The sequence below is a fragment of the Anguilla anguilla genome, chromosome 15 (assembly GCF_013347855.1).
Source record: "Anguilla anguilla isolate fAngAng1 chromosome 15, fAngAng1.pri, whole genome shotgun sequence".
Lineage (NCBI taxonomy): Eukaryota > Metazoa > Chordata > Actinopteri > Anguilliformes > Anguillidae > Anguilla > Anguilla anguilla.
The window spans coordinates 29,080,957-29,108,080 of NC_049215.1; the positions used below are offsets into that span (position 1 = coordinate 29,080,957).

Genomic DNA, 27,124 nt, shown 5'->3' on the forward strand with positions numbered 1-27,124 from the left:
GTCTAGTGCGAAAGTTGACCACTGGTTAAATCTGCCTTTGCAGCGACAGCAAATCGGCCGCAGGTTCGATGTTACACAATGCAAATGGGGCTTTTTTTGTTTATGTGTCTAAATCCAGAGCACTGACCTGCAAGAGGCTGCATCATAAAAAAAAGTTTAATTGGACAGATCAGCTTTCTGGTGGGGGGGGGGGGGGCTCTCTGTCCAGCGCTGTCCTGGAAGGGGCCCAGTCCTCCGGTCCTTCAGGGCCTTCGGGCTCCGGAACGTGCTGGAATCCGTGGTGAAATGAGCGCTCGCTTACGCTCGTCTCCTGCTGCCGGACGGCTGCTGTCATCATGGCTGCCCCGTGTGCGCTTCCTCTCGCTCTGTAGCGCTGACCCTTGACCTTTGGCAGAATCCAGGCCCCGGGCCGCGGCTCTTCTGGTCTGACCGCGGTCGTGCGTCACGTGATCGAGAGGGCGACGAGGTCCGATCAGTGGTCAGAAAGGTAAGCGTGAAGGCGAGCAGGGAGAATGATGATGATGATGACGATGGCGGTGGTGAAAGCTCGGGGATATGGAATTTAAACCCTGACCCCCGCGGTTCGTTCTGGCAGCACGGATCCTGACTCGTCCTGTGTCAGTACGCTCGGCGGCGGGGTTGAGTCTCTTACGCCGTCGCTCCGAGTCACGCAGCCAGCGCACCTGCTGTAGCGCTCGAGAGGCACCCCCACCCCCCCCTCCCCCCAGCCATGCCAGCCAGGGGGGGGGGGTGACACGGCAGATCTCCAAGGTCCCGGGAAAGGAGTGGGATTCTCCAAGCTAACCATCACGTAGCCTGACCTGAGCAGATGTGCCCTGAGCTTGTCCACGACAGTTCAAACGGTGTGAGCGCGTGTCAGGCTAGCAGCACAATGCTACGCTCTCCCCTTTCTGAACCGCAGCTCCTGAGCTCGTCTCTCCATTAGAAATGAGCTGCACTCAGCTGCCTGATGGGGAAGTATTAGACCCATTAAAGGCATATCAGCATGCAGCCCAGAGGCATCTCACCATCAGACCTCCCCATAAGTTTTATGCGTTGTGGCAGATTGATTTCTGAGTGATCGTAAACTGCACTGTGAGTTGCTCGGTGTTCACCCAAGTGCACTGGATTTAGCAACTCGTTGTAAATAAATAATGCATTTCTCTGTTTGCTCTGCGATGTGGACTGCTATGCGTGTCTGTCTGGATTCAAATGGTGGATCTCGCTCTCGTGTCCTTGACATAACTGATTGCAAGGTAAAATGTTTCTTTGCTGAGTATTACTGAGAGTGGGTAAAAATAAGGGTTATAGCAGAAATGAAAAGAAAATATGTAGAATATAGATGGGTTTTTATAGCGTATGCAATACCTTACCATGACAACTGAATACAAAATGCAAGTATAAATGAAATATTGTTTGTCTGATCTTTTAAATGTAAATTGGGAGAGTCTGATAAAATAAGTGGGAAGCTGAAATAAGGAAGTGTATTCTCTGAAGTAAAAACTGGGGAGGGGGGGGGGCTTATCAGAGCCTGGGGGGCCAAAATCCACCTGTGCTTCCATACTGTTCTCCATATGAATGAGTTCTTTGTCACCCAGTATCATAATAGGAGTTTGATATTACAAACACTTCCCTTCCCCCCCCTCCATTAGCTTACAGTGTGTGGGTATTAAGTGTATGTGAGAGAAGGTGACGTGAAGCTCAAATCAACCGTCGTGTCCTGTTAAAGGTAACCTGAGTACCTGTGTGTGTGCTGGTTGCATTCATTGGACCCCTCCTGCTGGTCTTGTTGAACTGGGTTGTGCGGTAGGACATGTAAATAGATATGGTTCTTTACAGGAGACCGTGTCATCCGATTTGGTCTCCGTTGTTTAGTTATCCCTCTGATGAGCAGTTTATTTGGAATGTTTTTTTTTCTCCAAAATTCTAAGTCAGGATCCTAGAACTCCATTGCTTTAAATTACCAGTAGCGATTGTTACACCGGCATTGGAATGTTCGGTTAAGAACATTCCATTTGCGTATTTGTGATCTTGCACCTTAAAGGGTTGAGTAGAGCTGTAATATCCTTCTTGTGGCAAGGGGACTGGGATGAAACGCGATCTCTTTTGGACTCCGCTCTCCCCTCCTTCATTTCTTTTATCTGCTGCCTTTACATTCTCGTCTGACAAAAGACCCTCCTTTGCATGATATAGATCGTTTATTGAAACGGTGAAAAAAAGCGCAGCAGCCAGACACCTGTAGTGGCAGGGCAGGTCTGGTGGGTTCCTCCCCCCCCCACCCCCCCACCCTGAGCCTGTGGTCTGATCTGAGCTCACACCTACGAGCGACAGCCTCCCACACACTTTGCCACCGAGGAGCCCAGCATGGGAGGCAAGCTGACTCCCCTGCTCCTGCTCCCGGTCCTCCTCCTGCTCCTGCTCCTGCTCCTCCTCCTCCTCAACGCCTCTCCTCTCTCTTGCAGTGCATCCTTACACCGGGGGAACTGCAGGCCTATACGGTTCGAGCCGCCGATGTTGGACTTCCACGAACAGTGAGTGTCCCTTTCACAGTGTCGTACCTGTGGTGTGGTGCGCTGCGGGGCCCGGGGAAGCTTCCTCAGGCTCTTACATTGAGGCGCTTGAGCTCAGAACTGCTCTGGATATCATTAGCCGTTCATGTGACTCAGGTGTGTGTGTGTGTGTGTGTGTGTGTGTGTGTGTGTGTGTGTGTGCATGCATGCGTGTGTGTGTGTGTGTGTGTGTGTGTGTGTGTGTGTGTGTGTGTGTGTGTGTGTGTGTGGTTTGTGCAGAAGCTTAAAATGCTCCGAATGGGTGTAGTAGAGATTTGTAAATCCTGCTGTAATTCAGACTGTCAGACGAGAGCCTTTCTTGCAGATTTGTATTTTATTGCTTCTGCTATTGTGATATAGACAGCTGTTTATTTGTTTCCACTTTTCTAAAGGCCTAATGGTCCGTGCTTCTTCTTAAGCCTGCTGCTTTAGATGTTACAGTGAGCTGCAAGGCGGTCTTACCTACTGTACTAGAGTAGTACAGTATGCTTATCTGCAGTGTTTTGGCTATTAGAGAGCAATGGCAGTGGTGCTTTTGGAAGGAACGTGCATTTGTGGATAGGATTTATGTGGGGATAATTGTTTAATACAGGCAATGCTTTAGCATGTGAATAATTTAGTCTCTTTGTGAGATTAGTGCCTATAGGCTTTGCTTCAGATTCAACTAAATTCCAGCAGTACAGCTACAATTACACCTGACAGCGCTTTCTGCCTGTGAGAATAGCATCTGTCCTGGGAGATTTTATTGTTGAAAGTGTGGTATTGGTAGACATGGAATACGCTCAAAGTAATGGACCAGCGTAGTCTAATTGGGTCTTATGCCTACTCATTAATTATTAATTACAGGCATATGATATTACAGAATATCAACAAACAACACTAGGTCAAAACCTAGTATATGGCTGGACCTAACACACTTCATCCGGCTGACCAATGGTGTAACTTCATAACTCGGCCGACCAATGGTGTAACTTCATCACTCAGTGACTCACAGACATTCGTGTTTATAGGGCTGGCCCCGCTGTTGCAGTCTAGCCAAAAAAGAGCAGCTTTTAAAGCCATTGCACTCTACAGTGAAGCGATGTTACTAAAATAGATTTTGGGGATTTTCAGCACACAAACCATGATGAGATGATCCATGAGCCTAAACTTATCAGCCACAAGACAACACTGTCCCCTTGACCCAAACATAAAATGAACACATCTTGTTGGGAAGTTAATTTCATCATGAAGGATATTTTTCAAAAAGATGCCATTTTTCCACGTATTAGCTTCATACTGTCAGCTTTTACTGGTTCTGCTAGACTGTTTGCCAAATAGCTACCACAAAAATACCACAGATTTTTATCAGTATTATTTCCTGAGGCTTGGTGACCTGAAATCTTTACCTCCTGTATTTAGAATAGAAAATACACGCTCTTGGAATTCAGATATTTGTTCACCCAAGATTTGGTCGTATGTGTGGTTTATGAATATGCATGCATAAATTTGATTGGCCTGTGAGAATGGCATTATATGATGTAATGCACCTCCTTTGTTCTGTCAGTGCACTTTCCAATAGATCAAAAAAAAAGCCACGGCCTTTGTTTTCAAAACACCGCAACTGCAAAATGTGTACGTTGATTGATTGAATTACTGTTGTGTAAGGATGTATTGTTTGAAGGTATTTAAACACCTCTCTGTAAAAACACAATACGCCATGGTAGAATTGCTTGCTATGTAGTGTATGCAGAAAAACATGGCATGAATGGAGATAGTATTTATTTCTTTAAGAAAAGAGAGCTTCAGGCAAAACTTCAGGTGAGTGTGTGGGGGTCTCATAAAAATCTCAGAAAAGATTCTTCCAGCCTGCAGCCGTGAGGGGATGAGTCTTCAGGGGAATGCAAGATCAAAACCACGGGGGTACCAAATTCGGTCTCGTAAATTCTGTTTTGAAATGATTAATGCCACACTCTGGACTGTAATTGAATTCATAATGCACTTTTCAAAGACGTAATTATAATTTATTTGAATAATTCAGTTTAGTAACAGTTTTGAGATGGCTGTAATCCAGGATGATTCACAGAAATACGTTCATGCTTTTCCCTAAAGACGTTCTTAACCCTAATCAGAAACTTGCTGTTAAACCAGTCCTTTTGCGCAGTAATCAAAACCATCCAGATATAAAGTTCCACTGAGCGAAATGAAGACTTGGGGCTCACAGAAACTCTACTGCATTCTTGGATGCAGAATTTAACCGTGATCTCACGTTTTGAGTATGAAGCCGCACCAAAATCTCGTTTTGGCAACCTGTGACCTAGCCTGACTCCGTCTGACTGTAGACTCAGAAGGAGGAAATGGAAAGAAAGACGTCTCTGCGCACCCTGAACCACCCAAGTCTGAATCGTGGCTTCTGTTCAGCTGGGTACCGCAGTGGGGGGCTGGTGGTCAGTCGGGCCTCTCTGGCTTCTGTTCTCCCTTAGAGGTGTAATTTTGGCCTCTAGAGGAAGGGGCTGGCCTGTCCCAGAGCGAGGGGGGGGGGGGCATGCGGTATTTTGGTGTCCCAGACGCCATGCCCACCCACACCACCTGTACTTATAAATCTCCCCAGCTGCCTTCTGAGCTCACACACCTGCCACACAGCAGCCCCCCCCCCCCCCCCCCGGCCCGTCTGCTGCATAGCCTGTGCATCTGTCTGTGTCTGCACCTGCCGTGGAGCTGCGTGGTGTTAATGCGTCTCTCGGAAACCAGTGGGATCCGCTAGCGCACGCGAGCAAGCGCCGCCGTTTTTACAGGCCCGTGATGTCATGCGCCTAAAAGAAAAAAAAAAGCATTAATGTCTTTCAAACTGAAGTGTCGCACAGGAAGTGTGATATAACCTGGCTTTTGTGCTGTTTTAGCTCTGCCTCCTGGGGCCTGACACAAATCTATGTCGTGTGACTGTAAACCTATTCACAGATTCATCAAAACTCATTTGTGTGCTGATGCCGCTCCTAATGTGTGCGCTCCTAATCTGTCTATGGTGTAAATATTTGCTCTCCCAAATTGAAAGCAGTGCCTCTAGCCAAACTTGTGGTTTTGGGTGTTTTTATTGCATGGGTGGGCAATTCTGATCCAGGAGGGCTGGTGTGTATGCAGGTTTTTTTTTATTTCCACCAGTTACCCTGGCTTAAATTAGCTAATCTGCTATATAGACCAGCACTGGTTAATTTGTAGATTAGGTCATGGTAAAAAAAATTCATGTAGGGACAAAAGAACAGTCTTCAGCTGGCATTCATCCTTTTATCCAGAAATGCAGCTAAAATGTCAGATGGCAGCATGCAGTACACAGTGCAGGCAGCATGCACCACACAATGCAGGCATCATGCACCACACAGTGCAGGCAGCATGCACCACACAGTGCAGGCAGCATGCAGCACACAATGCAGGCAGCATGCACCACACAGTGCAGGCAGCATGCAGCACACAATGCAGGCATCATGCCACACACAATATAGGCATCATGCACCACACAATGCAGGCATCATGCACCACACAGTGCAGGCAGCATGCAGCACACAATGCAGGCAGCATGCAGCACACAATGCAGGCAGCATGCAGCACACAATGCAGGCAGCATACACCACACAGTGCAGGCAGCATACACCACACAGTGCAGGCAGCATGCACCACACAATGCAGGCAGCATGCACCACACAGTGCAGGCAGCATGCAGCACACAATGCAGGCAGAATGCACCACACAATGCAGGCAGCATGCACCACACAATGCAGGCAGCATACACCACACAGTGCAGGCAGCATGCACCACACAATGCAGGCAGCATGCACCACACAATGCAGGCAGCATGCACCACACAATGCAGGCAGCATGCACCACACAATGCAGGCAGCATGCACCACACAATGCAGGCAGCATGCACCACACAGTGCAGGCAGCATGCAGCACACAATATAGGCAGCATGCACCTCACAATGCAGGCAGAATGCAGCCCACAATGCAGGCAGCATGCACCACACAATGCAGGCAGCATACACCACACAGTGCAGGCAGAATGCACCACACAATGCAGGCAGCATGCAGCACACAATGCATACATCATGCACCACACAGTGCAGGCAGCATGCAGCACACAATGCATACATCATGCACCACACAGTGCAGGCAGCATGCACCACACAGTGCAGGCAGCATACACCACACAGTGCAGGCAGCATACACCACACAGTGCAGGCAGCATACACCACACAGTGCAGGCAGCATACACCACACAGTGCAGGCAGCATACACCACACAATGCAGGCAGCATACACCACACAATGCAGGCAGCATACACCACACAGTGCAGGCAGCATGCACATCACAGTGCAGGCAGCATACACCACACAGTGCAGGCAGCATACACCACACAGTGCAGGCAGCATACACCACACAGTGCAGGCAGCATACACCACACAATGCAGGCAGCATGCCACACACAATATAGGCAGCATGCACCTCACAATGCAGGCAGAATGCACCACACAATGCAGGCTGCATGCACCACACAATGCAGGCAGCATACACCACACAATGCAGGCAGCATGCAGCACACAATGCAGGCAGCATGCACCACACAATGCGGGGATCATGCCACACACAATATAGGCAGCATGCACCTCACAATGCAGGCAGAATGCACCACACAATGCAGGCTGCATGCACCACACAATGCAGACATCATACACCACACAGTGCAGGCAGCATGCACCACACAATGCAGGCAGAATGCACCACACAGTACAGGCAGCATGCACCACACAATGCAGGCAGCATACACCACACAGTGCAGGCTGCATGCACATCACAGTGCAAGCTGTATGCACCGCAATGTGGAGGAAGTATATTGCTGAACCAAAAAACAAAATCCCGGCGCTCTTATCATGTAGGTAGGCGTATGAACTGATACCAAAGCAAAACCACATTAAAGCCTGCGCCTAATCTGGTGATGCATATTTAAAAATCTTATCTTGGTTATGGTTGTTCCCCTTATTAACACTGCCAATCCGTTTCCTTGTTACTCTGTTCAGCGGATGGGCATGTAATAAGGCAGATCATATTGTGACTGACTCATGATCGCAAACACAAAGTGAAAACGGGCCCAACAAACTGGTACAGCAGTGATACACGGTGTAATCGCAGCGTGCGCTGTGTAATCATTGGCCAAAGGAGAGACTGTAGAAAAGGGTCAGTCTTTCTCCACTGTGGACGCCTGTTGATAAGCTCCTGGAGACTTTGTACAAGGAGGAGTGGGATGGGGGTGGAGGGGGCGGCATCTTGTGATGTGTCTGAACCCTGAACACTGAAGCAGGAAGATACCGGGTTAATCTATGCCGAGAAGACGATAACTGAACAACAGCAGGAAATGCAAAGCAGAGCGGCTCCCTCCCTTCCGTCAGAGCTCTGTGCATTGTGTGGCCTGCCTTGAATTCCACACCATGTCCTGGTGCCACATTCTCTGCCCCCCCCCCGTAACATGCACCAGCAGAGTGACCTTAAGAGAGTTATTGAAGTCAGCACCTGGGCCAGGCGAGAGATCGGAGGCCTTAAAGAGGATTGACCCTTGTGTCGAACTGCACGTTGGGTTGTGCCGTTGCGGGAGCCCTGGGTTGAAATTGTAGATGTCCACGGGATCGAACGAGGACGGGATTTTAAAACCGAACGCCCTGGAACTTGTTTCCTCTGAACGGGTTTATTTGAGCTGGTCATTATTTCCCACTCTCTGAATTTTAAAATGTCATTTTTGATGTGTGCTGGTTTTGTGTTGAACTATGTGACTACCTTGCTGTGCAGTTCTGTGGTTGCTTGCGTGACTGAAAAGTCAGCCGCAGCTGAGTTCCCCCCCCCCCCCCCCCCCCTCCATCACACAAAACGGTCAGGTTGTCACGTCCTGTTCACACCTTTGTCTTTTTTTTCCTTTTTTCTCAGGCCCGTGGGGATGCCTAAAATGGAGAAAGTTTACTTACACAATCCTAGTTCAGAAGAAAAGATCATATTAATATCAATATCAGCAACTACTGCTCATTTTCATGCATCGTTTTTCCAGAACGGGGTGAGTATTTCCCTTTGTCCTCACACCTGTCTGCTCCACAAGCACAGCGTGCCCTTTAACTCAGAGTAAAGAAGCAGTTTTAACTTTTTTCCCTTTTGTTTGCTCAAAGTTGCTATTCAGATTTCATAGTTCATGCAATTGATATTTGAAATGAAGAAACTGAATTTTTTTTTAACCATGAACGTACACAGTTCTAGAAAGCGTATATAAGTAAGATTAATTCTAGGTTTCCCTTCTCAAACTGGCACCATCGCTGGCGTCCAGGCCGGTGAAAGTAAGAGCTGTTTTTAGATCGGCGGTTAAACGAACAGCAGTGGCTCGCTTCCTGTAGAAGGCGTGGGGGGGATCCCCCAAATGAGAAGTCACAAAAAAAAAAAAAAGAAGTCCTGAAAAAAAAATAAAAATAATAAATGCTTATTTTTCCATCACGGCCTATGTAGAAGCGCAGAGCTGTGGTTGTATAATCTCCTTATTGGGAAGTCTCGATTTATGCTTACTTTTAACAAGCTTGAGCGACATGCTGATAAATGTCAGTGTGGCGTAGATTACATGAGCAGTTTCAGTCGCCTGGCTCATACAATAATGAGAAGGGAAACAAGAGCAATAGCTGAATGGAACTGGCAGCAACTATAGTATTTAGACCAGGGCCGCCCAGCCCTGTTCCTGCAGATCTACTGTCCTGTCACCTTGACACACCTGATTTCGACGAATTGACAGCTCGAGGAGTTCTCTCGCTGTGGAATGGGGCGTGCTTTGTTAGTGTTGGTGTGAAAACCTACAGGACGGTAGATTTCCAGGAACAGGGTTGGGCTGCTCTGATTTAGCCTGTGAGTTGGGTCCTCTGTGTGAATCAGCCTGCTGCAGTTGAGCTTATTTCCGTTTGAGCCTGAGCCAATAGTACACACTCCCACATCTTCAATAAATGAAACCCTGACCCTCCTGACGTGCTCGACACCCCCTGAAATTAGCTGCCATTGTCCCAGCTCAGAATTAAAATCTATTTTTTAATCTATTTTCTTTGACGTTTTGAAGTTTTAACTGCACCGGTGGATTAATGTCCCACCTAGGCTGTTGTACCTTTTCTTTCAACTGACAGGGCCAACTCATCACTTCCTGTAAAAAAACATGTCTGTTTAACTAGATGATAGTGGGTGTAGTTTTTTTTTTTTACTGCTTTCTTCTACACTGGGAAAGTGGATTTTGAAGTTGAGCAGCTACTTGTATGGATCTCCACTCCTGAGTCATTCATTTTTCTATGTGATGCTGATTTCAAAAACAAATGTTTGGGGGAAAAAAGTTTCTTTGACTTAAGTGTTGATAAGCGAACCGTTTTATAAAAGGAAGTCATTTTTGCTTACCTGTTGTGGGGGAGCTGCGGGTCTTCCCCTCTGCCTCTGATTCACACCTGGGACACGCCTGCTGCCTGCAGCCCATTCCTTCTCCACCCGCAGGAGTTTCGTACAGGAGCAGCAGCAGCATGGGTGTGTTCGTTTTATAAATAAAAACAGAAGAAGTAACCAAGTTTCCTCTTCTCCTTTCTCCCGCAGGTTATTCCTCCGGGGGGAAACACATCGTTTGATGTGGTCTTTCTCGCACGGGTAGTAGGAAACGTAGAAAACACATTATTTATTAACACATCAGATCATGGGGTGTTTACATACCAGGTATGTATGGAGTTAGTAACACACGTATTATGTTGAGAATGTCTTCAAATGTGTCTTAATACTAGTTATTCCTTATGAAGTTGGCCATAGTGGAAGAGTCACCAGTGAAATACTGCTTTGGTCACTAGCTTTTCTGACATTTTTGCATGAACTTTCAGAAGGGGAGTGTGGGGGTGGGGGTGAGTGCCAGGATGAGTGTGACTCCACAGGGATGTCACCTGAGCTGGCACTGAAAGGGGAGCTTTTTGGTCCAAACATTTCGATGCTTGGCTTCTCTTTTGCAGGTGTTTGGCGTGGGTATCCCAAACCCCTACAGATTGAGGCCCTTCATTGGGGCCAGAATTCCAGTGAACAGCAGCTTTTCACCGCTCATAAACATCCACAACCCACACAGTGAACCGCTGCAGGTGACTGCTCATGCATACACACTGAACAACTGCAGACAACTGCTTATACACATTGAACCACTGCAGATACAGAGACTGCTCATGTGTACGTACATAATCGCTGCAGATAACTGCTCATACTGTACATAGAGTACGTACTCAGTTTGAGGCTTAACCTGTGCTGCTTGGTTGCTCCTTTCCAGGTTGTGGAAATGTACTCCAGTGGGGGGGACTTGCATCTGGAGCTGCTAACAGGCCAGCAAGGAGGCACCCGCAAATTATGGGTGGGTACCTGGTCCTCATTGACTGTTGTGTCCTGTGAACTCTTTTCTGTGAGAGCTCTTTACAGTGTATGCACTCTGGGGCAGATTTCTCCCTGTGTCCCATCTCTTGACACGTCCTCCCTCACGCTCCCCGTTCAGGAGATTCCCCCGTTCGAAACCAAGGGGGTGATGAGAGCCAGCTTCTCCTCGCGGGACGCCGACAACCACACGGCCTACCTCCGGATCAAAACCAACGCCTCCAGCGAGGACGAGTTCATCATCCTGCCCGTGGAGGTGGAGGTCACCAAAAGTGAGTGCTGTCCTCCGACTGTCAGTCACTCACAAAGCTGAGGCTGATTTTATCCTCTGAGTGTCACCCAGTTGTACTGCTGAGGCTCATCTTGTCCACTGACCTTCACTTTCACAAAGCTGAGGCTCATTTCATTACCCCGTTGTGCTGCTGAGGATCATCTCATACTTTAACTGTCACTCACTCACAAAACTGAGGCTTATTTCGTCCTCTGTCACCCTCTCACTCTGCTTAGGCAGATTTTGAGCTCTGGCTGTCAACCGCTCACAAGGCTGAGCCTGATTTTTGTCCTCTCACTGCCCCCCCTACCGACAAAACTGAACCTCATGTCCACCTTTGTCCAGCCAATCAAGTGTCACTCACCTGGCTGTTTGATTTGTTCACAGCACCTGGTATTTATTCCTCCATAGAGATGCTCGACTTTGGTACGCTACGATCGCAAGGTAAGCTAGCTTTCATCGTTGGGTCATACAGTATGTACAGCTGTCCTGCAGCGCTGTTCTTCCTTTGACTGCATGCAGTAACAAGGCAGGAATGTGTTTGACCTTGAAACGGATTAAGTGTATAATTCCTATTAAAGCATGCCATTAAATGTCATTAAGATCTGTAAGCTATTCTTTATTTTTTCTTTGTTTGTGTATTTATGAGGGACCATGTACAGTGTTAAACATAGGTGTTGCCATTTAGTGTATTGTACTAGATTTAGCTTGGAGCCAATTTTTATTTGCAGTCCTACAGTAGAACATTTTCAGTGGAGAAAATGTCTCCTTGTGTGTGTTCAGTGGCATGACATTGTTTTAAAATGTATTCTTGTTCGGAATTCATTCTTATCTTTTCAAGGTATTTTTCCACTGCTCTTAAATGTAGTGTGTACATTTCACAGATCGGCCAAAACAATTGAATTTACATCTTCTAAATTCAGGAACAAAAGATGTACAAATTACAGTGAGTACTTCTCATGTATTATTATAGTGTGGTTTAGTCTTTTCCCCAGTGTACTCAAGCTAATATTCTTTTTTGCTTTACAGAGTGTCCGGTCAACACCACCAAATGAAGCAATTAAAATAGACTACAGTTCAGTCACGCTGAAAGCAGGAGAAAATAATTATACCAAAGTTGCAAGTATAAGTTTTGATGGTAAGTTCCTTGGTTACCTTGTGACTTTACTCAGCTGTTCTGGAGAAATAATTGGTTATTTCTTTCAGACATTTTACCAAAGAACGGAAGCATCGTAAAAGCCAAGTTTCAGTATTTTTAAGGACATAAATAAAGCATCGCAGGGATTTGTATTTTTCTGAACTCGTGGCATTTTCCTGTTTTATAATGATTCCAAAAGAGCAAATTTAACTAAATGGATGCTATTTTTAACTGGTAAAAGTTAATATTTGAGTTCTAATAAGTTCATTAAAGCGGTTTCTGCGTGTTGAACTTTATTATTTTTTATTGAAAGAAGAAATGCTTTGATGGGTAGAAGAAATATCCATAATCCATTCATGTAGCGTGCACAAATCAAATTCAGGCAATGCAGGGACTAATTGAAAAATTAAAAGGCAAAGAAATGAGGGCAAAGGAGACTGGAATGGCGCACAGGTGGCTGCTGGTTTCCGGTGTGTTTGTGGTCATTTTGTCCGGCGGGCTTAAAAAATGCAGGGACAGGAAGTGCACAGAGGCTGACGCAGCCTCGCAGCGACGTGCGTTCGCTGCACGCATCTCTGCGCAGCTGAGCCGCATACGCGGGCCCGGCTGCGTATCTGCAGTCCTGCGGGTCGCACCGCAGCGCTGGGGACCGTTTTGTGACCTCAGTGAGGGCCGCTCCCCTGCGCCCCCCCCCCCCCCCCCCCCCCTCAGTTGCTCTGTCCTCTGTCAGGGTTAGAGAACCAGGCGCACCTGGTTCTGTTTTACCTGGGGCTCCACTAAGCCACTGTGAAACCCAGCTCCCTGCTGGAATCCGTCTGAATGTTTCACTTTGCAGAGCTAATCCTGACAACATAAACGGGGGAACCTGAACTGCGGCTTCAGTGCACGTGTGAAATGTGAAAACTCTGAAATGCACTCAATCCTGTTTTTTCTTCTTTTTTCTTTTTTTTTCCCCTCTACCCCACAGCATCAAAAGCACGGAGACCGTCTCAGTTTTCTGGCAAAATAACAGTGAAAGCGAGAGAAAAAACATACTCCAAACTTGAAATCCCATACCAAGCAGAAGTTTTAGAAGGGTAAGAGTTCAGTCTCAGTAGTGTGTGAAATGTGCAGTTAGCCTTTTGAGCACAGTTCATACTGGAATTGCTATGAAGCATGGTTATGAAGTATATTGTATATAAGCTTATGCGTCCATGTCTTTTAAAGGTGATCTTAATTCATAGTCCATAATCTACAGTTTTGGCTAGAAATGCTGAATACGTACTGAAAGGTTTGCAGCATTTGTAACAACTGGATCTTCACAGTTAAGTTTGAGTGTAATGGGAATATGTGAGTCTGTGCACTTTAAGGGTATTGATTAAATTTTTCAGGCTGTGTGTTTATCTCTGCAGTGTTCCCATATGAACACTAGTGCATTATGCGTTGTGCATCGTGCTCTGTGCTGCTCTCGTATTGATTTTCCTTAATGGCCAGGCTTGGTGTGTTTTTGTTTGTTTGTTTGTTTGTTGTTATGGTGACGCGCGTGTGTGTCTGGCCGTGGCAGGTATCTCGGGTTCGAGCACACGGCCACCCTGTTCCACATAAGGGACAGCCCGACGGACCCCGTGGAGAGGCCCATCTTCCTCACCAACACCTTCGGCTTCGCCGTCCGCGTCCACAGCGTCTTCCTGCCCGACCAGGCCAAGACGATGTTCCAAGTGAGCGCTCCTGGGTTGAACGTGGCCGCCACAGAGGGGAACGGAAGGCATCTCCAAACGCTTGTTTATTTCCAGGCTTCGAGAGTTCGCTTCCTGTGGCCATTGTCCTTATCGGAGATCAAGCCCTACTGGGTTGACCCAATTCGTAAAAAAGGGAGCCTGTGGACCTGATGACAAAAGAACCGGTGGATTTTTACTGAGAGTTTAGCTTTCAGAGTGTGTGGCGCAATGTGGCAGCAATAAGGTTTCAGGGAAAGGCAAAAAGCAGCTGCCTTCACAGAAATAGGTGTACTTCCTGTAAGCATGTGCACCCGGAGGTGTCCCACTGTGGTTTTGTTGACCTCTGATTGGTGCTGGGCCCTGAGTTGAGCAACTGAATAATCAGCCTGCTTCCTCATTCACGTTGTATTTCTGGGCCCTGGTTAAATCTGCTGGTTTCCAGCCTTTTTGTGAAATTATTCTTCAGAAAGGTTCATGTGTAAATTGCATACTTGTCACTTGCATTACTGATAGCAGTGAAGCACTGTGGAGTTTAAAGGTGTCTGAGGTCTGGGCCAATCCTGTGGTACACTGTGTGTATGGTTATTGGCTGTATTGAATGATTGACAGGCTTGATGAAGAGGCCATTAACATCATTAGGTGACATGCCCAGGTTTTTCAGCTGAGTAATCGGCCTGCTTTCCTGTGTCCTCATACAGATCCAGAACTTCAGCGACCCCATCCTGATCCCTCCCCGCGAGTCGCGCTACATCTTCTCCCTCCATTTCCAGCCAATCAGGCCCTCTCTCCACATCGACAGCAACATCCTGCTCGTCACCAACGCCTCCAAGTTCCACCTGCCCATCCGCGCGTACACCGGCTTCCTGGAGGTGCGTTCTGCGGCGCGTTTAAACTTCACTACGCGCTGTTTTCTGAGCACTGCTTTACGCTGCAGTTTGTGTTCCAAAGCACATGACGGGAACCTGACAGTTTATTTTCTTGAAATTGACAGTAGTTGCCTGCAAATGAATGCGCAGGAACGTGTTAAAACCTGTGTTTAAAGATTTAAAGTCCCTGTACGATCCTTATTGGGCATGGGCGTCCTGAAATTGCATAGAGGTTTAATATTTTAAGCCGGCTTATTGCAGAAAAAATGGACATTTATGTGGTTTTATGCGGCATTACCCATAAGTAGCTAATATCATAAGACCTCAGTTAAACGGAGCTCTAATGCTAATAAATCTTAATTGGAGGCCCTTATGTTGGGTGCCGTGCTGTAAAGTAAGGCACAGGGCACAGGCTCTTATGATGCTGCTCGTATTAGTGTTGCCTGCAGGTTTCTGGTTTACTACAACTGGGGCATAAATGATCTTTTTGGCCTCCTTAAGAGCTTCCCAAGAGAGTGTCTGGACACAAGCCGCCTTTGTCCTGGCATAGATTCAGTCTGCAGGTGTTATGACGTCCATTGCGCTGAAAATATAATAAGAGCACAATGATAAAATATGCCCCCAAAATTATTTGCACCTGTATTATTGGTAGCTAACTGTTGGCCCTTTGTAAAGTCTAGTGGAATTCAGTAAATTAAATAAATGATATATTTGATAAACTGCCTTTGTGATAATTGGGCACAAGGTGTACACAAGATGGCCCCTCAATTCATTTCCCTTGGTGTTTAGCTTCACAGTTTAACCGCCAGTCTAACTGAGCTTCTTCTTCTTCTTCTGTCTCCTGGAACAGCCCTTCGTCCTGCCGCCCAGTCTCAGCCAGCACTTCCTGGACTTCAGCGTGCTCAGCGCCACCGACACCAGCAGTAACATGTTCATGGTCGTCAACAGCAACCCCATCGAGGTGAGCTGGCGGCTGCCCGCTGGCGCTTTCGCTGGAGGCTGTGCCCGTGTGCCCCCGTGCCCCCGTGCCCGTGTGCCCGACCCCGCCCGAGGCTGACCCCGTTCCTCTGCTCTCTCTCAGCTGGAGATCGAGTCGTGGATGGTGACGGGGGACAGCCTGTCGGTGGAGCTGCTGCGCGCCGAGCGGGGCAACAGAACCACCGTGTTGCCCCGGATACGGGAGCTCCAGAACGCGTCCGCGTCCGACCACAACTCCGTAAGCCTCACCCCGCCTTGCGTCTTCCCCGCATGTGCAGAGTCTGTTCGGCATGAAAGGCGCCTTGCTGAAGTGAGGCAGCGAAGCATTTTTATGACAACATCCTGTACGCCGTGTGGGCGATGTGTTATTCATTCACTTGGGTTACAACAACAGAAACCACAGCGGATATCATTGCCAACTATAAATGGCCTTATCAACAGCTAATTGATGAATAACTTTCACTGACATATACTTCCGAATGCCAATGGGTGTTGTTCGAATCCTGCTCAATTACCCCTCCTTACCAGTTAGATACGTGTGTATCAGTGTACCGTTTACACAAGACTTTTTTTTCACACTTCTGTCAGTGTTATTCTTGTTATTTTCATGAACATTCAAGTGCTTTTGTACAAAATTTTGAACTCCCCCCTCCATAACATTGATATTAAAAAAAAAGATGGTTTTGAAAATGAATTGTTCCATGTGCTTAGCAGCTCAGGTTGCATTGTTTTTCCAGTGCAAGCAAATCAGTTTCAGTACTTGTGAAACGTGTATTGAACTCAATCTGTGGGTGGGCTTTCTGTCTGTCTGTCTGAATGTCTGTCTCTCGCTGCAGGTGATCTTAGCCTCGGGCTACACTGCCGTGTTCAGGGTCACGCTGGTGGCGAGGGGCCTGGAGGGAACCTACGATGGTGCTGTGCACCTCAGGACAGACTATGAGGTGCGCCGGAGTCTTCAAGGTTTTCCTGGGCATTCAGCAGGTTAACAGAGTAACGCAAACAAGCAGAAAACCACCCATCATGCACCAGACTCCTGCGTGGCATGTCCACCTGAAACACTAGTTCTTCCTGCAGTGAATTAAGAAAGTCTGTACATTTCGAATTTCATATGGTTCTGTCTTATTCAAAATAAGCTAGTTGGCAACAATGAAAAAACTAACAAAAAAAAACAATGCATAAAAGAACAATGTACCGTCAGCATATAAATTCACATTGTACATTTGGACCCTAAATCAACTGGTTTTGCCTTACTGAAATTATTCTACAGAAAGGTTCATGTGTAAATAGCATACTTGTCATTTTAATGATCGCGAGGAAGTACTGTGGAGTTTAAAAGTGTTTGAGGTCTGGGCCAGTTCTGTGGTAGACTGTATGTATGGTTATTGGCTGTGCTGAATGATTGACAGGCTCGATATAGAGGTCATTGACACTGTTTATCAGCTGCTGAGGATTCATTGAACTCCTCGTGATTTGTGTGATGTGCAGCATCTGTGATCCTCCCGATCATTTGAACCCCTGGTGAGAGTAATATGTTAGGTCAAAGGTCAACCATTAGAAGCTTCACCCTTTAAAAAGCCCTTAAGGACCGACGGACCCAGCCAAACAAACTGTCTGAGAGAAGCTTTTAGGCTGTCTGCCACTCAACACTATTTCTGGTGCGTGTGAGAGCGCTGCTTGCTTGTGCTCCAGCGTAGCCTTGGTATGTGAGTGTGTAGTCTGAGAGCGTGATGTTCTGTAGTCTGAGAGGATGATGTTCTGTAGTCTGAGAGGATGATGTTCTGTAGTCTGAGAGGATGATGTTCTGTAGTCTGAGTGGATGGTGTTCTGTAGTCTGAGAGCGTGATGTTCTGTAGTTTGAGTGGATGATGTTCTGTAGTCTGAGAGCGTGATGTTCTGTAGTCTGAGAGCGTGATGTTCTGTAGTCTGAGAGGATGGTGTTCTGTAGTCTGTGAGGATGATGTTCTGTAGTCTGAGTGGATGATGTTCTGTAGTCTGAGAGGATGATGTTCTGTAGTCTGAGAGCATGATGTTCTGTAGTCTGAGTGGATGATGTTCTGTATTCTGAGAGGATGATGTTCTGTAGTCTGAGAGGATGATGTTCTGTAGTCTGAGAGCATGATGTTCTGTAGTCTGAGAGGATGATGTTCTGTAGTCTGAGAGGATGATGTTCTGTAGTCTGAGAGGATGATGTTCTGTAGTCTGAGAGGATGATGTTCTGTAGTCTGAGAGCATGATGTTCTGTAGTTTGAATAAGTGAGATCCTGTGTAGGCTGCTGTTCAGCCACATTTTATGGCTGTCCAGTGCGGTGCCTGGTTTATGTTCCTACAGCCGTTTAAAGGCTTCTTTTATTTTGCAGATATTAACGATACCAGTGAAAGCCGTCATAGCAGTGGGATCGCTGGAGAGCTCACCCAAGCACATCGTTCTTCCTCCCTCATTTCCGGTGAGGAACCCCCCCTGTTCCCAGCCCCCTGGGAAACCCTGGGCACAGTCACTGTATTTACCCCTCACACAACCGTGCTCATGGGAGCCTGTGGGCAGGATAACTGGCCAAAACTGTACCCTTTCTTTTATGTTTTTTATTTATTTTTTGCTTGCTTCACTTTTGTCACTGCCCAAGTATGTTAACTATTAAACTCAACTCTTGCTTGCTTTGTGTTTTCGTTGTTTGCTTTGGGCCCATGTGCTTATTCCATGTGGAGAACGGTCTTTGAAATGTAGCCAAGGGAACTCATTTGTTAAAGTTCTAAGATCTAAAGGGTTCTATGGGTTCTGAGTTCTATGGGTTTGAAGTTCTATGGGTTTTGAGTTCTATGGGTTTGAAGTTCTATGGGGTTTGAGTTCTATGGGTTTGAAGTTCTATGGGTTTTGAGTTCTATGGGGTTTGAGTTCTATGGGTTTGAAGTTCTATGGGTTTTGAGTTCTATGGGTTTGAAGTTCTATGGGTTTTGAGTTCAATGGGTTTGAAGTTCTATGGGGTTTGAGATCTATGGGGTTTGAAGTTCTATGGGTTTTGAGTTCTATGGGTTTTGAGTTCTATGGGTTTTGAGTTCTATGGGTTTTGAGTTCTATGGGGTTTGAGTTCTATGGGGTTTGAGTTCTATGGGTTTTGAGTTCTATGGGTTTGAAGTTCTATGGGTTCTGAGTTCTATGGGTTTTGAGTTCAGTGGGTTCAGAGTTCTCGGGGCCAGGCTAGAGGGTCCTCCCAGTGTTTGTTTCCCAGCCGTGTGAAATGCGCGCCTGTTTGTTTCCAGGGGAAGAGCGTTCACCAGGGCTTCAGCATCATGAGCTCGTTTTCTCAGAGGGTGAAGCTGCAGCACATCCGCTCGCTCACGGAGGACGTGCGCTTCTACTACAGAAGGCTCCGGAACAGCAAGGACGAGCTGGAGCCGCGGCGCAAGTCAAAGGTGCGGGATGCGCACGTTTACCTTACTGTGACTGCCGAGCTTCTCTGGATTAAAATGTGTGCATATGTGTGCATTTGCTGTTTCCATCTGCAGAGTTTAGTTTTTTTTTTTTTATTCAAACCGGAAAATGTCAAATCCTACGTGACGCACACACTCTTGGTAACTTTGCTTAAAATAAAAAAATGTAAATTTTAGCTAAGTGCAATTTTTTTTTATTGACGAAAATGTTGAAATGTAACCCTTTTGCCATCTTCAGGAATGAAAGCTATGCTAATTTTCCTTTTCAATGTTACTCTTTCTTTCAGGTAGCGAATATTTATTTTGACTCTAGCCTACAGTGTGGGGATCACTGCTACGCTGGTCTGCCATTTATATTAAAATGTAAGTGTGCCCGAACCGTGGCTCTCCTGCCTGGGCTGTGCAGGCTGTGGGTTTTGTGTTCCGTATCCTCTGTGCGTTTTAAAACCCATTTAAATTTAAACCGGTTTCCGTTTCAGCCGAGTCCAAACCCCACGGGCTGCTGATGCAGGAGGACATGTGGGACGCGGACGTGGACTTGCACCAGACTCTCCTCAGGAGGTGGAGGGAGCTGAAGGAGAGCTCGGGACAGGAGTGAGTCACGTAAAAGCCCTGGGGACTTTTTATTCTGCTCTGTGCTCCGGAGTGGCACGCTTTGGGCCTGGGGTTGTGTAGCTGACCCGCGTCTCTTCCCGCCGCAGGGTGGAGGCTCTGTTCGAGGTGAACACGGACCTGCAGAAGAACGTGCAGGCCAAGGTCTCGGCCAGGATCACGTGGCCCTCCATCATCAACTCCTCGCGTCAGATCCTGTTCCCCCTGACCAACACCAACAGCTCCTCCGTGAGTGCGCCCGCAGCTTTCGCCGTGAGCTGCCAGCCCCCTGGGCGGTGGAGTTCGGGTGTGTTCAGCATGCAGGCTCTGAAGGGGGGACGTTGGCGCCCCCAGTCTGGGCCTTTACAGCGGGCAGTTTGTGCTGAATGACCCTTTTCCTTATCTGCTCCCAGGAAGAGGAAGTGGTGTTGGAAAACCCAGCGGACGTGCCCGTCTACGTCCAGCTCCTTCCTGTCGCTCTCTACCCGAATCCGTCCGTCTTCACAGAGAAAGTTTTTGACAGGTACGAGGGTTTGGCGCCTCCCCTGTGCCATTGCACTGGGTGCTGGGTGTGGCTCTCCTTCCACTGTCCACTAAATGTTTGCGCTTGTTGCTTTTGTTTGTCACGATGCGTGTTTTATAGATCTCGAACACCAGAGTGACAAACAAAACCAATAGCTATTGTGCTTTGACTTTGTGGGGAGTCATGGTTTTATGGGAACGGCCGGCCACACATAATGGAAAATACCTGTGTGAACCTGACTGCCAAATGGGCTGTGCTTTATGTACCATGTGATGCACACGTTGAATGGGTTTGTTAAAGCGTGTAATGGCGTCGTATGTTAGCGATTTCTGTGATGGCGTCTGCAGGATAGACCGGTTGAATGAGTCAGTCCTCTTGACAAATGTAACGTTGCGGCTAATTTCGCGCTATAGGAGAAAGTACTGATTTGCAGCTGCAGTGGAGGTTTTGAAAAAAAGTAAAGCAAGGTGGCATCACTGGCATGTAATATCTTGTGTGCAAATACAGATCCCCTTGTTAGTTCATTTGGCAAGAGCAGGGCTGCCCAACCCTGCTCCTGCAGATCTACCTTCCTGTAGGTTTTCATTTCAACACTAATTTGGCACACCTGCCTCTAATTAGCAGCTGAACAAGATCTCTAGCTGCTCACTGGGGCGTGCTTGGTTAGGATGGGAGTGTAATCCTCCACCATGGTAAATTGCTTTACTGTAAGGTGTGGCAGTATGCGTACTGGTGATTCTTGTGGGGTCCATTTTGAATCATCAGGCATACTGTTCATTCATTATCCTTATACTTTTGTGCTTTTATTGTCTTTGTCTCTGTAAATGATTTGCACAAACTGCCAGTTTGAGATATCTGCTTCTATTATAATGTGAATTATTGTAGAATGTCTTGTCAAACCGTGCATGAGTGTTCTAACTGCCTAGGTACTGCTTAATGCTATTTTTGCAATATTGGGCCAATATGTATTTGTTCATTTCTCTATAACATTTATGGGAATGTTAAACGGGAGTGCTTTGAATTGGCCCCAAAAAAAAAACAAGGACAAGCTAATTTTGACCTTTTTCCTTTTCAGGGATAAGTCATTTGAAAAGACCTTCAACATCAACACCAACACACTGGAATTCCAGGTGCACAAAAACCAAGTAAGTTATTCAGAACTGTTAGGTTTCGCTGCCATGACTGTTACTTTCAGTCACTAAAAAGACCCAAACTGTGTGTCTGGTTTGTAATTGCTGGGTGTGAATTTTAATGCGAAAATTGGGCATTGGGAAGCTCCACTAATCTTGTTGTCGCAGATTTTTTAAAAATGTCATCACAGATTATTTTAATTTTTTTTAACTTGGTCTATCTGCTCATCCAGAATGACATTTCGATGTTTGAGCTGCTTTGCCATTGGTGACGATGCTCTCTCTCTCTCTCTCTCTCTCTGTGGTAGACATCCTTCAGTAAGAAGGGAACAGGGTTTACCGAAGGACCGTCGCGACCGTTTGTTTACAACGTCCTGTTGTTACCCGGAGAAGCAAAGTCCTTCACGGTGAAGTTCACTCCTGTCAGTAACCACACTGTGACCTCCCTCCTCATCGTCAGGTACAGCGCCCTCTCCCTTGCCAGCAGCGGGCCCTGCCCTGTGCCTAGCTGCAGATCAGGGTGTTAGCCTTTAGCCTGTATCGCTCAACCCTATTTTAGCCAGGCATTTAGCCGCACTTCACCCACTGCCATTGTACTGAAGGAGTCCGCTCCCTCCCTGGGTCTGGGTGTGGTGTTAAAATAGGCAGAATAATTTGCTGGTGAAGTCCTCCAGGACCCATTGACTGGGGTATCCGCGCTGTAAAGGGCCTCTTGTTATACACCCTTTAATTTTTTGCAGTGAATCATACATTTGTTTCCGATCCAAACCCACATTGGTTGGTCTTGACTCAGAGGGTGTGTGTGGTTGAATGTGTAGCTCCCTGGCAAAGACCAGTGTGCAGACGTGGTTCTCCCTCAGGGGCTGTACAGAGTCGCTGCTGATGATGTCACTCAGTTGAGCTCTGGTTGGTTAGTTGTTTACTGTTGAATGAGCTCTGGTTAGTTCGTAGTTTTCTAAATTCGACATTCAAAGGTCCGTGTTGTGCCATTTTTGTAGTAAATGGAACATTGAATCGCTCTGCATCACAGAGTTTTCCTTCATGCTAGAGTGCAAAAGTCCGCTTCAGTTTTAATGGTGAATGCTGACCGGCCTCATCCGTCTTCATCACCTGTCACGCCAGGTGTATGACAGAGATACTCAGTGTAGACGACCCAGCTGATCTCTGGGCAGAGATGAGAAGACCGAGACACACAATCTACAGACAGAAGACGTGATATATTATTAGGGAAATATCTATGGCTTTCAAATATAATGAATCTTAAATGTGTACAAACAAAATCATGATTCCATTGGTTTCACAGATGCTTAGTTACTGTAGGTAAGTCCTTTTCAGACAGCCCCTTGTGGCTTTTCAGAATGTCCTCTTTCGAAGCCTGTTGGTGTTACAGTGGTAGAGGTGTTCAGGAATCCGGTGCGGGCCTGCCTGTGTTTAAATGGAAGTGTTTGGGCGTTGCAGGAATAACCTGACGGTGCTGGACTACGTGGTGGTCCAGGGCCAGGGCACCACCGAGAGCCTGAAGGTCGCTGGCAGGCCTCCGGGGCCCGGGAGCTCCCTGAGGTTCAAGATGACCGAGTCTCTGCTCAAGGACTGCTCGGAGAGTGAGTTGCCCGCTCGAAGAAGGGCGGTCTTACAGCTGTCAGTCTGTCTCTGTGCACGTTGTGATCGATGCATTTTACCACAAGTGTGGCCTCTCTTGCTCTCTCGGGTAAGGGTAGCACATGGCCACAGCATCTGGCTCTCACTGTTGAGGGAGGCTCGTGACCACAGCATGTTCTTTGAGACCTGGCGCATTACTTGACGTGAATGTTTCTGTTAGTAGCATTATTTTGGGCGGCAGTGTAGCGTAATGGTGTGGGACCTGGGTTTGAAATTCCAAGGTTGTAGGCTTGATCCAAACGGGACACAGCCATTGTAAACGTGACCACAGTCTGTGTAAGATAGTGTAAAATGTTCAGCAGTATAAATGTACGTAAAACAATGCAAGCTGTGTAAGTCTCTCTGGATGAGAATGTCTGTCAAAAGCCAAAAATGTAATTTCATGTTAGTGATTATGTTGCAGTCCTGCATTATTGCCTTGATATGGCTGGTCAGTTTATTTTGCTAAACTGTTATTTACTTGTGTGCTTGGTGTGAAACTGGGTTAAAGGAAAATGTTGTTGCAATTTATAGATTTAAACTTCCCTTTCACTGCTGGTGTGACTTGCAGCGACAAAGGTGTCACTTTGCTATTGGGTAGAAATTGTAGTGGGTGTGGCCTAATTTCTCACTGGTGAGGAAATGTGGAGTGAAGAAAAAATGCATTGAATCAATGTGCATTTATTTTTTACAACAGACACTGATGTGAATGCTTACATGGTTAGGTATGCTACACACACATATTAAGGCTATATTCTCTGTGTGATTGATCACTTTCCCTCAGTTTGTTTTCACAACTAAACCAGTAATTGAATAAGAAATGTTTGTGCTCTGAATACCTCCTCTTCCTTTATTTTTCCAGAAGTAAAACCGAAGGAGCCGAACTTCACTCTCAAAAGAACGTTCAAAGTTGAAAACACGGGGCAGCTTCCGGTTTACATCCGATCCACCGAGATCAGCGGCTATGCCTGTGAAGGACATGGATTCAAAGTGGTGAACTGTCAAGAATTTGCACTTAAGCCAAATGCTTCGAAAGATATCGTCATACTGTAAGCAGACCGGCCTGAATGTGCTTTTCATTCATTTTTTTTATGACATGAGCCTATTTAATCTGTTTCCTTTGTCGTAACTGCCAATTTAGGCGGTAACAGTTCTCCTGTGGAAAAAAATTATTATTCATTTTTAAATTATTTATTATTATAAATATTTGGTTTGAATTACTTAGGATTTATTGATCATCTTTGAAAGAGGCTAGTGTTTCCATGGGTTACATCTGATATATAAATATATGCAAGGGGTCCCATTTACTGAAGTGCATTTTCAGCTTTTTATTGAATTTTCCATAAATTGAAATGTCTCGTTTGGATAATTTGCATTGAAAGACTACGGTAAGCTGCTAATGCCCATTAATAGACATTTTAGTGCTGAAACCTCTCGGGGTGAGTTTCTGTGGGAAATGTCTTAGAGCGGTGAACTTGTAAGTAGGCCAGAAATGAGGACAGTGCAGCTAACCTGAAAGCAGTGGGTAGAAGCTCAATGGCAGCTCCGCACTGTGGTATCAAAACTGCTATTAATAAGTGCCACCTCCTGCTTTGCCAATCCTTAGCATTCATCACAGAGGATGTTGCACCAATTTTCCGTTTCTATTTTGGTTACCTACGTTTGTTGCCCTTGTCTCTGCAGTCCTGTGGACTGGAATTAAATATTTGTGTGGAATGATGACCCTGTCTCAGCTGGGTAACTGGGACCCTTTTTTTAAAAAAAAGCTTTAAGCCCTTGATGAGAGAGGGGCATGAAAGGTTATCGTAGCCATTGTGTTAGATCGCTGTGTGGGGGTGTCTGTGCCATGTGGGTGTGTCTGTGCCATGTGGGCATGTGTGTGCCGTGTGGGCGTGTCTGTGCTGTATGGGCATGTCTGTGTTGCGTAGGCGTGTCTGTGCTGCGTGGGCGTGTCTGTGCTGCGTGGGCATGTCTGTGGGCATGTCTGTGCTGTATGGGCGTGTCTGTGCTGTGTGGGCGTGGCTGTGCTGCGTGGGCATGTCTGTGCTGTATGGGCATGTCTGTGGGCGTGTCTGTGCTGTATGGGCGTGTCTGTGCTGCATGGACATGTCTGTGCTGTATGGGCGTGGCTGCTGCTGTATGGGCGTGTCTGGGCGTGGCTGCTGCTGCTCTGACTCAGACCCTGGTATTTGTGCCGCCTCGGCAGGTTTACGCCCGACTTCACGGCCTCGCGGGTGGTCCGGGAGCTGAAGCTGGTGACGGCGGGCGGCTCCGCGTTTGTGTTCGTGCTGAACGCCTCGCTGCCCTATCACATGCTGGCCACCTGCGCCGAGGCCCTGCCCAGGCCCAGCTGGGAGCTGGAGCTCTACATCATCGTCTCCCTCATCATGAGGTAAGGAGGAAGAGCGCTGCGCCTCCGCCTGCCCCTGCCCCCGCCCCTCCGTCTGCCCCTACCCCTGAAACGGCCCCTCTATCTGCCCCTACCCCCTGACTCTGAAACTGCCCCTGCCTCTGCTGCTGCCCATTCAACTGCCCCTAAATCTGCCTCTCCACCTACCCCTACCCCTGCACCTGCATCTGCCCCTGCCCCTCCACCTCCACTTGCAAGTCCAACAAAGTAAACATTTTCCCTTTTTTTGAGCACAAAGAACATCTTGGCAAAATGGTCGAGAACCAGTTTTGTGTGTCACTCAGCTGCTGACTGAAAAGAGTCTGGATCAACCTGACAAATTTCCATCCGAACAACCTGAGCCATTCCATCAGTGGCTCCATTTTTAAGGAAATAAAGTCCTGGATAACAAAGACCACAAGTCTGCATCTGCAGAAGACCATTGGTCAGATTGATGTTCTGGCCTGAGGCAAACGAGGTCCAATTTTAGATGTCTGTGTAGGAAGTTTATTATATTTACTTGCGTCATAAGGAGGGGGGAAGGTGGTTCAGTCTTTGACAGATCGTGTGGTTGACCCGTTTGTGTTGATGGCGTGCAGTGGCGAATAACGCCGGGTCTCGCCCTCAGCTCCATGTTCCTGTTGGTCATCGCCACGGCCTACCTGGAGGCCCAGGGCATATGGGAGCCGTTCAAGAGACGCCTATCTTTCGAAGCGTCCAACACTCCCATGGAAACAGGGAGACCCTTCGATCTCAGGGAAATCGTACGCATTCAGTCCGACACAAAGTAAGTCCGCGGTTCGAAAAAGGCCGTTTTGCATTGTGATCGATGCTGTGGTATTCTGGGGTTTCTGGTGACGATGATGGTGGTGGTGGTGGTGGTGTGCGGTGTCCGGTTCTGTGGCTGCCTCCTCTTCATCGCTCCGGCCCGGTCGTGTGTTCCAGCTTGAGTGAGTACGGCGAGACCAGCCACGGCCCGGCGCGGGGGATGTACAGCGCCGGCGGCTCCTCGTCCCGGGCCGGCGGGCGCCAGTGCGGCCCCCAGCCCCACTCCCACAGCCTGGACGGCCTGCGCTCCCGGCTCAGCTACGGCAGCAGGGCGTCCATGCAGCTGGCCGCCTCCTCCTCCTCCTCCTCCGCGCAGCTCGGGCCCAAAGGGGGCGGCGGTGGCGGCGGCGGAGGCATCTCGGACGGGGGCGGGGCTCAGTCCCAGCTGACCAATCGGAAGGCGCGGAATGCCAAGCAGCAGCAGCAGCAGGCCTCCAGCCCCCTGGAGCAGCAGGTTCCAGCAGCGGCAGCAGCAGCACCTCAGCCCGCACAGAGGCTCCACCCCGAGGGCGGGGCCCGCCACAGCTCCGAGGACTCGGACTACACCAGCCTGGTGGAGGCCATGGACCGGGACCTGGAGCGCCCGGAGTCGCCCGCCCCGGAGGTGTTCCAGGAGCAGCCCCCGTCCCCCGCTGCTCAGAGCAAAGGTATCCGGAACGGCGGGGGAGAAAGCGTGCCT

General features: G+C 47.7%; 1 protein-coding gene across 3 annotated transcripts in view; it reads left to right on the forward strand.

Annotated features, from left to right (window-relative positions):
- The window catches only part of tmem131 (transmembrane protein 131), a 49,327-nt gene that overhangs the window by 16,356 nt on the left and 5,847 nt on the right, over window positions 1-27,124 (forward strand). For all 3 annotated transcript variants that reach the window (XM_035393828.1, XM_035393829.1, XM_035393830.1), the window contains exons 4-31: window positions 2,463-2,531; window positions 8,496-8,619; window positions 10,167-10,283; window positions 10,568-10,690; window positions 10,873-10,953; window positions 11,092-11,242; window positions 11,629-11,685; window positions 12,126-12,187; window positions 12,271-12,379; window positions 13,347-13,455; window positions 13,923-14,076; window positions 14,775-14,945; window positions 15,793-15,903; window positions 16,024-16,158; window positions 16,757-16,861; window positions 18,278-18,364; window positions 19,176-19,328; window positions 19,634-19,709; window positions 19,826-19,940; window positions 20,048-20,186; window positions 20,351-20,460; window positions 21,536-21,605; window positions 21,899-22,050; window positions 23,049-23,191; window positions 24,091-24,277; window positions 25,435-25,620; window positions 26,246-26,404; window positions 26,563-27,092. In XM_035393828.1, coding sequence (XP_035249719.1) covers window positions 2,463-2,531; window positions 8,496-8,619; window positions 10,167-10,283; window positions 10,568-10,690; window positions 10,873-10,953; window positions 11,092-11,242; window positions 11,629-11,685; window positions 12,126-12,187; window positions 12,271-12,379; window positions 13,347-13,455; window positions 13,923-14,076; window positions 14,775-14,945; window positions 15,793-15,903; window positions 16,024-16,158; window positions 16,757-16,861; window positions 18,278-18,364; window positions 19,176-19,328; window positions 19,634-19,709; window positions 19,826-19,940; window positions 20,048-20,186; window positions 20,351-20,460; window positions 21,536-21,605; window positions 21,899-22,050; window positions 23,049-23,191; window positions 24,091-24,277; window positions 25,435-25,620; window positions 26,246-26,404; window positions 26,563-27,092 — 3,785 coding nt within the window. The remainder of the gene's footprint in view (window positions 1-2,462; window positions 2,532-8,495; window positions 8,620-10,166; window positions 10,284-10,567; window positions 10,691-10,872; window positions 10,954-11,091; window positions 11,243-11,628; window positions 11,686-12,125; window positions 12,188-12,270; window positions 12,380-13,346; window positions 13,456-13,922; window positions 14,077-14,774; window positions 14,946-15,792; window positions 15,904-16,023; window positions 16,159-16,756; window positions 16,862-18,277; window positions 18,365-19,175; window positions 19,329-19,633; window positions 19,710-19,825; window positions 19,941-20,047; window positions 20,187-20,350; window positions 20,461-21,535; window positions 21,606-21,898; window positions 22,051-23,048; window positions 23,192-24,090; window positions 24,278-25,434; window positions 25,621-26,245; window positions 26,405-26,562; window positions 27,093-27,124) is intronic.